At 43.4% G+C, this 12,789-nt stretch overlaps 1 protein-coding gene across 1 annotated transcript in view; it reads left to right on the forward strand.

The window, feature by feature from the left end:
- The window catches only part of LOC146830793 (E3 ubiquitin-protein ligase TRIM39-like), a 180,471-nt gene that overhangs the window by 62,319 nt on the left and 105,363 nt on the right, over window positions 1–12,789 (forward strand). Inside the window, exon 4 of the mRNA XM_085604956.1 lies at window positions 9,127–9,149. Coding sequence (XP_085461082.1) covers window positions 9,127–9,149 — 23 coding nt within the window. The remainder of the gene's footprint in view (window positions 1–9,126; window positions 9,150–12,789) is intronic.

Consider the following 12,789-nt stretch of genomic DNA (forward strand, 5'->3'; position numbering starts at 1 on the left):
GAGAAGCCAATAACCAGCTCTGCACATTAAAGAATTTCAAAAAGTTCCTGCCACCCTCTAACCTGCAACAAGCTGTCCAGTCCCTGGCATTTCTCCCCCTTAGAATACAGAATTGCGACCTTGGCTGGACTCCTCAAATCTAACCTGGCACCTTTAAGATCCACTCTGAACTCTGCTGCCAGACTCATCACTGGCTCAGGAAAGCGTGACCACATCACACCTGATCTACGCCAACTGAATTAGCTGTCCATTGACACAAGCATCAAATATAAGATAGCTTGCTTGACTCACAACGCACTGCACCATAATACACCCTCTTACCTAGCAAATAAGCTAGAACTATCCGGTGGGAATCGGGCATTAAGAAGTACAAACACTCTACTGCTGAAACTCCCAACGTTCAAAAAGGAGAGAAGTTACAACCGCGCTTTCTCCAGTCTTGCTCCGAGAATATGGAACGCTCTCCTACCAGAAATCAGAACAATCCCTTCGTCCTCCTCTTTTAAAAAAGAAGTCAAACGCCTGCTCATGAATAGCCACTAGAGTGAATAGTTCTGTAACTCCTCAAACTTTTGAAATGACCCTACATACTTGTCCTCTCCTACCTCAATGCTATCTGCTTACTTTTCAAAATGCTGATGTTCATATCCATTTGCCTTTTATGCTTTCAATTATTTTGCATAGTTTTCTATGGTTTCCTGCCTGCTAATGTTCAACCAGCAGACGTCGTTGTACATTGCTCTGTTACTGACCAGGTCAGTAATCTTAGGCTCGATCATGAATAGACTCGTGAGTCAATAGCTCATTATCATCACATACAATCTCAAATGACCTTACAACTTCTGACCTACCTGACCTTTGTTGCATGCTACCTATTGCGCAAAACACTGATGTCTATCTGCCTTGGTCTTTAATCTGCTTTTACTTTTGTTACATTGATTTCGATTATAACTTCCTGCTCTAGCCTATCAAGCAGGCGACGATGTACAGTGCTCTGATACCTTGTCGGGTCATGTTCGCGCTTTATAAAAACTTTTCAAATAAAAGACTGTGAAGACCTGAGGATCCTTTTTGCTCCCTATGTCAAAAGATATGTGAGTTTATATTCCTTAAGGATGACTTCTGAAATAGTGTTGGAAAGTATGAGTTTAAAGTTTTAAAGACAAATGGTTTCTCTAAGTCTTTCTTCGACTTCATTGTTTAACAAAAGTTAATAACAGTTTGTTACAATTACGCATCTTGATTGTCTATCAAGGACACACTGGACCACGAGGAACTTTTACTTTGTTCCTTCAAAATGTCCGCCACTGCTTGAGTACCACGTGAGATCCCTGTAGCATCATGTGACATGTAGTTTCCTGGACGGTGTTCATGCGTTTCATGTGTTGCCGTCAGAGACAACATGAAGCATCCCTTCAAGCTGTTTCAACACTGTGCGCTACCACCAGCCTTCCTGCTTCTCATTGCACGCATCAGTAGACGGTTTGGAGTATCATGCCTTCACAAGTCGAGCATGAGAAGATCCGTGCAGGCAGCACAGCAGGCCACTTAGCAGCCTGGTCACAAAGACGGAGAAAGTATCAGTGGCACGATTTGGAGTTGCATGGCCAATGATAAAAATGCAGTACACTCAAGCAGATCACCTGCCTCCAGTGCCTTTTTGGTCCTACACTTCTTCACAGGCTCTTAAGGAAAGCTAAACTAGGCAGCTGTGCCTACCCTGTCTGTCTGTGCCAAGTGTCAATGGACAGATCATTGCGAAGTAATGTATCCTCGTTACCAGGTTGCTTGATTTCAGTATGACTGTTTTAATAATCATAGGCTTTATTTTTCGTTTCACAATATTTTTAACAAATCTTTATCATTGGTGCATTGCTACAATAATGTCAGTAGGGCCTAGCAAAGATTTCAGGTTTGGAAATTCAACATTTTGTTGTGCCTTGCAAACATAGAGTGATCTTACAAATGTAGGGTTAGTGGATGTTTGATCTTACAAATGTAGGGTTAGTGGATGTTTGATCACACAAATGTAGGCTTAGTGGATGTTTGATGTCTTTATGAGACCCTTTCTTAAGATCTTCAAGGGACAATGCTGATACCTAGCTTCACATCTTGAGTCGATTAAGATGCACCTTTTTCTGTTGATAATCCTAACTCATGCCTGAATGGCATCCACTAACATCGAATAATGGACGAGTGCCAATGTTCTCGAGATGAATGGGCAGAACCTGACCCCTTGAGGGGTAGTTTTATGTAAATGTATGCTTTGACACCCCCTTTACTGCTGTTACCACATCCCAATTTAATACCTTGGGAATCATAGGTAAAGTTATTCATCACAAAAGAAGCACATAAATACATGATTATGGTCTGTGTCCTTTTGCGGATTGAATATTGTAAAAAAATGGATCGGTGTATGTTGGAAAGCAGTGCAAAGTACAAAGAATTTTGCAGTGAGGATAGTACCAGGACTGCCGGAACTCAACCATATATGAGATGCTAGGAGAACACGTCACTGAACAGGTTACACCATAAAATCCTTGCCTCGTGCCATTAGGCTTAAAAAATATTCTGAAGAAACGTTTTGTGATACTCTTCCAACGCTGCAAAGGGAAACATTTTTGTAAATATCAATGATCCGACTTGCTTGAATTGGAAGTTGTTGCTTGCGTTATTTGGATCCTAAGCTTTGACCATTCTTAGTCTGCACAATCAGCTAATGAACTGGTTCATAACCTTTCAACTTTTGTGGACCTCCACACAATCGCTACTGGAAGCCAGAGATCCCATCGTAAACTATTTCTACGGATTGAACCTCCAGAACAATGCACAAAATATGGAAACAAGTATACATCAAACTAATTATAAAATATTGTATTTATTTGACAAAGAATCATACAAAAGTCAAAATGTTAATTTTAATGCAAAGTTTGAAGCTTTACTTTTATTTCTAAAAGATGAACTATGATAAGCTGTAGAATATCTCTTAATCGTGTTTGCTCCAAATGCTAGCTCTCTTTTTGTCAGCTGCTTTAAACTGCTTTAATTGAATCGTACATACTAGATTCTTTTTGCATTACTTGCTCGGCTCCCAAGAATCCGTATAAGGATACAAACCTAGTTATAGCCAACAATCTCCTTCACATCTGCAGAGCATTTTAAAATTTTCACTATACAATTTGCTCTTTAATGTGTATATATAGTTTATTATTCTGCCAATATTATTTCATTTTCTAAACCATCATGGACTCCCTGAAAACGCATTGTGGACCCCCATGGTCCAAAGACAGCAGGTTAAGAACTCCTGATTTGAGGGATCTACCGAACTATGAGTGAAGACACTTTGGTGATGTGCCCTCTTAGAGCTATCCAGAGCTGTGGTTCCAAGCAGATGTTAAGGATAGAGTTTGAGCCTTGTACTTGCATCGCTACTTTCCAACAAAAAGCCAGTTTTTACTTTGGAACATTACTTACTCAGAGGCATCAGCTTGAGACAGAGAGCACCAACAGCAGCAACTGCAATGATTGATACAATGCCCCAAAGCATTGAGGACTTAGTTGAAAACTATTACAAGGAGTCAGTGATTGTTGGGCTATTCCAACAGGAAAACAAATACCAAATAGACATGTCACAACCAAAAGGAAAATCAAATATGTTTAATGATTAGCAGAGCAATCGATGATTACAGAGCTCTGAGGTTCAAAGCTCGAGTATGGATCTTGTCAGTGTTTCAATCCAAAGATTCCTCTAGTCCTTCACAGTTCCAGGGATGGGTTGGTCATATTAGGTACTTCCTGGAATTGTATTAATTGACCTTGTGGTCAGGCGTTTGCTTGACTTTTCGAACATATACATGCAACCTTTAACATGGATTGTGTCTTGATGTTTTACTATTTAACTGTATCCCCTGAGCTTTGAGGGTCACAATGTGGTTTAACACAGGTGTGATGTTTATTTCTTCACAGGAAAGAATAGTTGAAACTTTATGAAACGGGCATTTCAAAAAAGGAAAACCACAGATATAATGTGCTTCAATGGAAATGTTTTAACCAGGTAATGGGAATGGATAACCGCCAATAGACAACCTGAGCCTGACCGAGTGACTTTATGAATTCCAGGTTTCCAGGTGCATCGAATCTGGTGAAAACAGATCATTCTAAGGCAGGCGGAGGTTCTCCCAGCAGTGAGAGAGGTCCTGATTTAAAAGATGTTGGCCCACACAGAGCCATGTGAGAGAGAAGACAAGAAGAGATTTATATGTCCTGGTTCAGAGGAGCTGCTTATGCAACTCTTAAAAAACGGAACCTCCTGAGGCTTGAGCCGGGAGTAGAGCGATTTTGCATATTTTAAATAGAAAGTGACAGAATTTCTTTGGTCTTTTAAAAACTTGCACTCACCTGCACCGAGCACTTCGCGCTTTCACGAGCCCTCTGACAGCTGAGATACAAGCTTCCATTGGCGAGGGTTTGTTTTGGTTTCCCTGCCGCCATTGCCCAGGACATAGGCCACGCCCACCCGGTCAGGCCACGCCCACCCCTACCTTCCCGCGCTATATAGAGAGCGCTGACTACAAGCGCTGCATCTTAAAAAACGGAACCTCCTGAGGCTTGAGCCGGGAGTAGAGCGATTTTGCATATTTTAAATAGAAAGTGACAGAATTTCTTTGGTCTTTTAAAAACTTGCACTCACCTGCACCGAGCACTTCGCGCTTTCACGAGCCCTCTGACAGCTGAGATACAAGCTTCCATTGGCGAGGGTTTGTTTTGGTTTCCCTGCCGCCATTGCCCAGGACATAGGCCACGCCCACCCGGTCAGGCCACGCCCACATCTCATCCCCCCTGCCAGCTATAAATCATGTGCCTATACAGGAAGCGCAGCGGACGAGCGCAGCGGGCGCGACGAATGCGCGCCGAAGGCGCGCATAAGGCAAGCTCGTCTGCGCTCGTCCGCGAGCGTCCGGGACCAGGGGCCAAGGACCCTGCGAGCCACTACACTTATACTTCTGCTGAACTACAGGTATGGCGCCCAACCGCCACGACGTGTCCACCTGTCCCTTATCACGCAGCTAAACGCATTTCTCACTTAGGTATAGGCAACTCTGCCTCCCTCACGAACGCCCCTGCTCCTGAGTACTCTATGCGCACGACCACACCCTGCTCCACCTACACGTTCAGGTGTATCTATCTTAACACCCGCTCCATGATTAAGCACCAATCTGATATATTTCTGCTACTCATGGACAAACAACCTGACATGCTGCTACTGACGGAGACCTGGCTCACTCCGGACTCACTACCGGATATTTTAGCTGCCCTACCTGCAGACTACTATATTCTATCAGCACTCCGCCCAGGCGGAAAAACTGGGGGAGGAGCAGCAATAATCGTCAATAAAAAGTTCCAACTCAGACAGCTCCCCTCTCTGCCTTTACCTAATACTGAAAATATAGTCGCCAAAATAGACACCCCCAATGGCTCACTTATATTGGTCCTATTATATCGCCCTCCCCAAATCATGGCTACATTCCCTTCTGTTCTAGCTCAGCTACTGGCACCATTGGTTACTAACCATCCTAAACTACTCCTGGTTGGAGATCTAAATTTCTGGTTCGACAATCTATCGTTGGACCCCCAAGCTGCAGAGATGAGCGAACTCTTCTGTGATCTTAACCTGACACAACACATCCACACCGAGACCCACCAGAAGGGCCACAGCCTCGACCAAATCTGGTCTCTGAACCTGCCCCTATCTGTATTAGACATAAAACCCTGTTGCTGGTCCGATCACCACAGCATAAGTTTCTCTTTCCAGCTAGATAAGACAACCCACTTTAAACTACAATCCAGTAAAACCATCAGGAAATGGTCCTCCATGCATATGCCAGCCTTTCTAAACTTCTTGGGTAACTCCCCCCCCCTCGACAGCAACAATGTGGATGAGGCCGATAGCCGGCTCAATGAATGGCTCACTGAAGCGATTAACATCTATGCTCCCCTCACGCATCTCAGCTGCTCAAGGAGCCCGGATGCACATAAATGGTTTACACCCGAACTAAAAACACTGAAATTAGAAGTGAGGCAAAAGGAAAGAACCTGGCGCTCCCAGTACTGTCCACTGGCCAAAGCCGCATACTGCTCAGCCAGGAAGACATACCAAAAAACTCTACAGAACCATAAAACAACCTACTATTCATCTAAAGTCCTCAACTCTACCAACAAGTCAAAAGAAATTTTCAGGATTGTGAACGACCTTTGCAACGACGATAGAACTTCCCCCCCGGTAGTTCCCTCACAAGCGTTATGCAACTCCCTGAACGACTTTTTCCGTGATAAGATCTTAACGATTAAGCAGAACATCTCCATACTCCCATCATCCGCCCCAGTGGATGACATCTATCTCAATCCCTCAACCTTACATTCCTATCCCCTTATTGATTTGAAAACTTTCTTGACATTATTGTCTAGAGTCAAATCAGGATCCCCTATGGATGTCTGTCCCCCCCATATCATGAAAGAAATTGGTCGAGCTATGCCCAACAGCATGATATCCCTACTCAACGACTCTCTCACGTCAGGGACAGTACCTAGCAGCTTCAAACAGGCCTTACTGATTCCCCTCACCAAGAAGCCTGGCATCGACCCGCTCGACCTTACGAACTATCGGCCCATATCTTTGCTACCTTTTCTATCGAAAATGCTGGAGGCGCACGTCACCAACTGCCTCTCTAACTTCGTGGAGGAAACAGAATATCTCCAACCCAACCAAGCAGGCTTCCGACCTGGTCACTCCACTGAGGCAGTAATATTGGCAGTCCAGAACACCTTGAGGTCAAACGCTGATAACAACCTTCATCAAGCCTTAGTACTTCTCGACTTGTCCGCGGCATTCGACACGGTTGACTATTCCATTCTGGTCAACCGTGTCGAACAGGCGGGTCTCAGAGACTCTGCCCTAGCCTGGTTAAAATCGTTCATCTCCGAACGCACCCAATCGGTTCGCTTAGGCTCCTTTTCTGCCGCCAAGGTCAAGTCTTTCTGTGGGGTGCCCCAGGGCTCCTCACTATCCCCCTTGTTGTTCAACCTGTACATGCGGCCCCTCCTCTTTGCCCTGAGTAAGCACAAAGTCACTGTATATAACTATGCAGATGACTTACAGCTTATCTTTGTTCTCAATTCCCCTAACGCGGTGGAGGACTTCCAAGCCACCATGACCCTAATCCAGAGCTGGATGTCCTCAAATCACCTCAAGTTAAACCCAGGGAAAACTGAGTTGATTCTGCCCGGCAAGAGCGAAATCAGTTGGAGCCCTAACTTCTGGCCGTCGGACATGGGTCTTCCCCCTAAGAAATCTTCCACTGTAAAAAGCCTGGGGATAACCATCAACGGGGACCTCTCGCTAAAATCCCAAATTGGTACCGTGGTCTCCTCTGGATTTTTCCAACTAAGGAAAATCAGGAAAATCGCCCATTTCCTCACTCCCTCCGCCTTAATCCAGGTAGTCATGGCCTTAGTCCTCTCCCACATTGACTTTTCTAATAGCCTATACCTAGGCCTACCTGCAGGACAACTTAAAAGACTACAGTACCTGCAGAATCAGGCCGCTAGGCTGATCTGCAAAGTACCCAAATGGGAACCTATCAAACCAGGCCTGGAGAGTTTGCACTGGCTACCTGTGGCTCAAAGAGCCGAATTCAAAGCCGGGTGCATTATCTTTAAGGCTCTGCAAGGCAAGGGACCCCTATTTATCAGACAGCTGATCGGTAGATATGTCCCCTCACGGAACCTAAGATCCACCCACAAAGACCTTTTAGAAGTTCCTCGTTTCAAGAAAAAACGACAAGGCGGCAGCAGCTTCCACTTCCTGGCAGCCACCCTATGGAACTCTTTACCACTAGCCCTCAGACAGAGTAAAGACCTCCTTGCCTTTAGAAAGGCTTTTAAAACTCACCTCTTCACAAAAGCTTATCCGAAATAACTCTTCCGGCAGACTCACCTCTTGTTATGTTTTTTATCTTACCAGCGCCAAGAAGCCCTTGGGCGTACGCGCGCTTTATAAATTTTTAATAACATAACATAACATAACTCTTGTGAGTCTAGCTCACTGGTGACTGAGAGCTTTGAGGCATTCAACATCAACACCTGTCAGACAGAAGGGCACAAACAAGCAGCAGTTTTTGTTGGTTTATACTTCATGCAGAGGGGATGTGGGAAAAGCACTATCTTGAACATCACTGAGAACAGCCAGCGACCTAGAACAGAGAGCCTAGACAGTCAATCATGTCTGTCCATTTGTGTCCAATGTCCTTAATATTGAACCCTCTCCTGCACAGATTTACAAGAAAAGGAGTTCATTAATTCAAGCCAGTGCACGTCTAAAAACATTTTGCTTTAACTGAGGATGTATATTCTTTTCAAATAGTCAAGAGATTGTGTCCTTCCCCTACCAGATGTCTGTGTTTAAGAATGCCAACACATTACTCTTATACCTGAGAGTACATTGCTATATTACATGTAAATTTGTTGTCGATTTTGTGACCCAGTGATAATTGCTCCATGTGTCATCTTGGCTTGGATCCTTTCAAGCACGATTACTGGAATGACATTGACTTTATTTACCTAACAATTTACCTATATTTCACAATGGCGTACGTAAAGGTTTGTATACCCTACTATGCCCACTATGAATGGATTGTTCCCCATGGATCTAGAAAATATCTGAGCGAGGAGGTTAGCAACTGCTCCTGTGCCCAGAGAAAGAGGTGCCCAGCTCCGTAGTGAGACCAAGGGACCTATGGAGTAGCCCATTACACAACAAGCAGAAGTTATTCCACTTCTATACAATGATCTCCTTTTCAGATCTAATTTTAACTTGAGGAAAGACTTTCGCTTTTGTTATTGTACTTCGGTATGGTTGTAGACTCTTATTACATTAAACATATTCATAATTATTCAAGTAAATCTGTGCCTAATGCTTTACCCATGAAGTTCAGTAATAAAACGTGTGCGTTAGTAAAATATATTTTTTTATATATGTATATTTGTGAGTGGCGTTATAAAAATATACATATTGCTGTGAACATAAACTCTGCTAGTTCAATGTTGATCTGCTTGTGCTTCTCTCCCCAGGATGTGAAGAGCACATTGAGAAGGTATGTATATCTTCCATTAATAGCTCACAAGATACAAAAAAATTGAGGAACCATTACAATGAATGATTTCACACTACAGTCTTACTTGTGTATTTGTATCTTTTGGGTATGTTTTTGATAGCTCACCATCTTCTAATTAGGTGCTAACAGCCCAGCTTTCCAAAACTTTGTTTCATGAGAGGTACTTGTTTTTGTCACAGATATTTAAAAAAAGATTAAACATGAGAGAGCGAGGGGAATGTTGTCAGCCCCTTATGTGTTGCCACCTTATCCCATACGTTCAGTGTTGTGGCCTCTGGAGTACTTAAGTATACATTAAGTGGTCAATGTGATTCCCACAGCCAGCTGTCTCCCAGCATGATCCATGTGTACCCAAAGTCTGTCTGATTTCCCCCCTCGACCTTTCTGTTACCATCTGGAGGTTTGTGGCCTCATAGTTCCTGTGTAAATGTGTCATACCACATTTGAACCTGACATGTAATAAATTGGTAGAAATCCTAGCCCTGGTTTTGTTCCATATGAACATTTGAAGTTGTTTTTATATTTGTTCTAGGAACACACCTTCAACTGCGATGGGCAGAGCCTGCAAAAGGTATAGGAATCTTAACAGAAAATTCATTTTTGTGGCATTTATTTGTGCCAGCCAAAAGATATACAGTTGGGCCCACCTAATCATGTCCCCCTTAACTGAAGCAGCCAGAGAGGTAGGTAGATAGTTTTTTAATAAGTCTTATTAGTGAGGTCATTTAAGCACCTAGATATTTAATATGCCATTCTGCCCCTTTACTCAGAAATTAACTTTCTAAGTTATGTGTTGTTTCATACCCCAGGGGCAGATTCATTACTCCTGACTTCTCCAGGTGTATTTTATATCCTGATACTGCTTCTTATTCTGTCAGGTAGCTATGAACCACTGTTAAGGAGTTCTCTGAGGAGACCGGAGTAAGAAGAACATAGTCTGCATATAACATAATCCTAATTTAATCATTTCCAAATGTGAGACCTTATATAACTATCAAGTTTCTTACCTTAGTTCAGTGCCCAGAGTATAGAGTAATGGAGACAGGGAATAGCCTAATGAGACACTCCACAAATATATAGGTTGTGAAAGACCACACTAAGGGTTGTTTGTAGTTTGCCACCATCTTTAAATTGTTAGGTCCAAGGACCATCCAAAACATCACTCCTTGTAGAAAGGGCCAGTCCACACAGGCAAAGGCTTTTCCACATCCAAGGCAAGTAGTATTGCCAGCACTTTCTTCTTGTTTACTTTTTTGCCCAGTTGGACCACCCTACATATGCTGTTGTGAGTCAGTCACCTGTCCAGAAATCTGCTTTGATTGGAGTGTATCAATTAATTGAGGATTTACTCCAACTTCATCGCCAGTGCCTTTGTATACAGCTTAGCATCTATATTAAGGAAAGCAATGAGCCTTTATGAGGAGCATTTTTTTTTTTTACCACTGCGCGACTTAGGCAAGACCATGATTTTTACTCTGCGCATTAAAGGGGTTATCGCCCTCTTTTCAACATAATAGTTAAACAGAGCAATAAGTCTGGGGAGTAGTCTATTATCATATATTTTATAGAAAGGAACCCCAAATCCATCCTGTCCTCCACAGTGCATTTATTACCCATCTCACGTCATCATCCACAATTGAGGCCTCTTGTTGTTTCTTTTGATATTCTATATTTGGGGCAAACGGCTTCTCTTAAGATAGGATTGCTCACACTCAACAGGGCAAATATGTGTTTAAGGAGGGATAGAATATAAGGAATTCTTCTAATGTTCCTAATCATTATTCAGGACTGTCAAATTGGCTGCCGCAAATAATATAATCTCTCTCTTTTTTCCTTACTACAATGTCAGTGGCATCTCTGTCTTATCCCTTGTGACATGTGCTCCTGTTTAATCTGCAGAAAAGTGGGTTCATTGTTCTTAGTGAATGCAACCCTTAAATGACCTTGAAATCCCAAAACATTCTGGTATAATTGTATTGAAGAGTGTGCCCTAAATTGTGTTTCTGCCCCTTGCTGTTCTTCCTCTAGTTTTTGGGCTTCTAGTGTGAAGTTTCCATAGGCGAGCCGAGAAGGCAATGCATTTACCCTATATCACTGCTTTCCCGGTCCCACCTTAAAAAGTTGATTTCTTGTATGTGGTTTCTGTTTCCACATGAATGCCTATGTGAATAGGAGCGTGATGTTATGTTATGTTATGTTAACTTGAATTTGTAGAGCGCTTAATACCGACTGATCTGAAACTAACATCGTCCCCATATCAGCCGCAGTGGTTGCCGGGGCTAATTAGTACTTAATCAATGCACAAATATGTGGTGCACTTGTGAGTACTATGTATAGTCCTCTTCATCCACATTTATTCCAAATATCCCTCATCCGTAGTTCCATTAGCTCCATTTTACATGTTTTAGAGAAGGCCCCCAATTATCTCATGCTATTATTCAAGCTGTCCCTCTGTGGGTCCCAGATTTCATTCAAATCCCCAGCTTCAATAATGTCTCCTGCAAATGTACCTATGTCTAGAAATTCTCTCAAAAATATGTCCTGGGACACGTTTTGTGTGTATTGTAGCAAATTTGTAGGCCCTGCCATATAGCATGGTCTTTAGAACTAAGTATTTGCCATCTTATATGAATTGAATGTCTTGTTCTGTGAATATAGTTTATACCATTGTGTGTGGACCTCACTCGGGATAGTTTGTATTAGGGTATGTGCTGTGTTTCATCCTGTATTGATCCTTTTTTTTCCTTGAGTGCGTTGCCTGGAGACATGTAATGTATGGCTGATGGTGTATATATATATGCCTGCCCGTGCCGATTGATGGATATCTTCAGATCACCTTTACAAGATAAACCCCTCAAGCAGAATTATAAGTGGATGTTCCTTTTACGAACCCCGACATTTTCGTACGAATTAAAATTATTCAAGTGCCTTACGCCGTGAGGAAGCCCCAGGCTAGTAGGCCACTGTCAGGGGGCGAAACACGTGTTGGCTGCATCATAAACCTTGCTATTTTAGGTCGAGCCTAGCGCAGCACGCATTCGCTGCACTATGGGAGGCTTCTTGTGAGCACTCTGAACTTCTCAGTGTGCGTCTGACTCCTCCCACACATTAGATTCGCTTTTGCGTGTGTCTTTCAAGAATGAAAGCACGCAAATGTCTAAAGGCTGGTGCATGACCCACCTCTTCTGCAAAGGTTCACTCCCACGGCGTTTTGCTCTCGGGAGCCAGCAGCAGCACGCAGGGTGGCAGCTGCATTCCTTCCACAGCGGGTGCCTTTAACAAGGGTGTTTACGTTTATGTGCGCTTCTGGGAGGGGTCGGGGGTCGATGACTGGGGTTTTCAAGGTGTCTGTTTACAGCGCTGGGCTCTTGTTTATGGGAGCTGCTCGCGAGCCAGCCTTGTGTTTCGTGGAAAGCTTAATAGGGCTCACAGTTAGGCTGCAGGCTGATATACTTCATACAGCTCATAGAAGGCTGCAGGGGTGAGTGGGGCAGCTTTGCCACCACACACCGGGCAACATGCTGACCCATTCGGGAGGCAAGCAGCGTGTTTTCTTCAATCAACATGGCTCCCGCCGTGCTTTTTTTTCATCAGCACAGCTCTTAAAAGTTTCCCCGCA

This window comes from Triturus cristatus, chromosome 5_1 (genome assembly GCF_964204655.1).
Source record: "Triturus cristatus chromosome 5_1, aTriCri1.1, whole genome shotgun sequence".
NCBI lineage: Eukaryota > Metazoa > Chordata > Amphibia > Caudata > Salamandridae > Triturus > Triturus cristatus.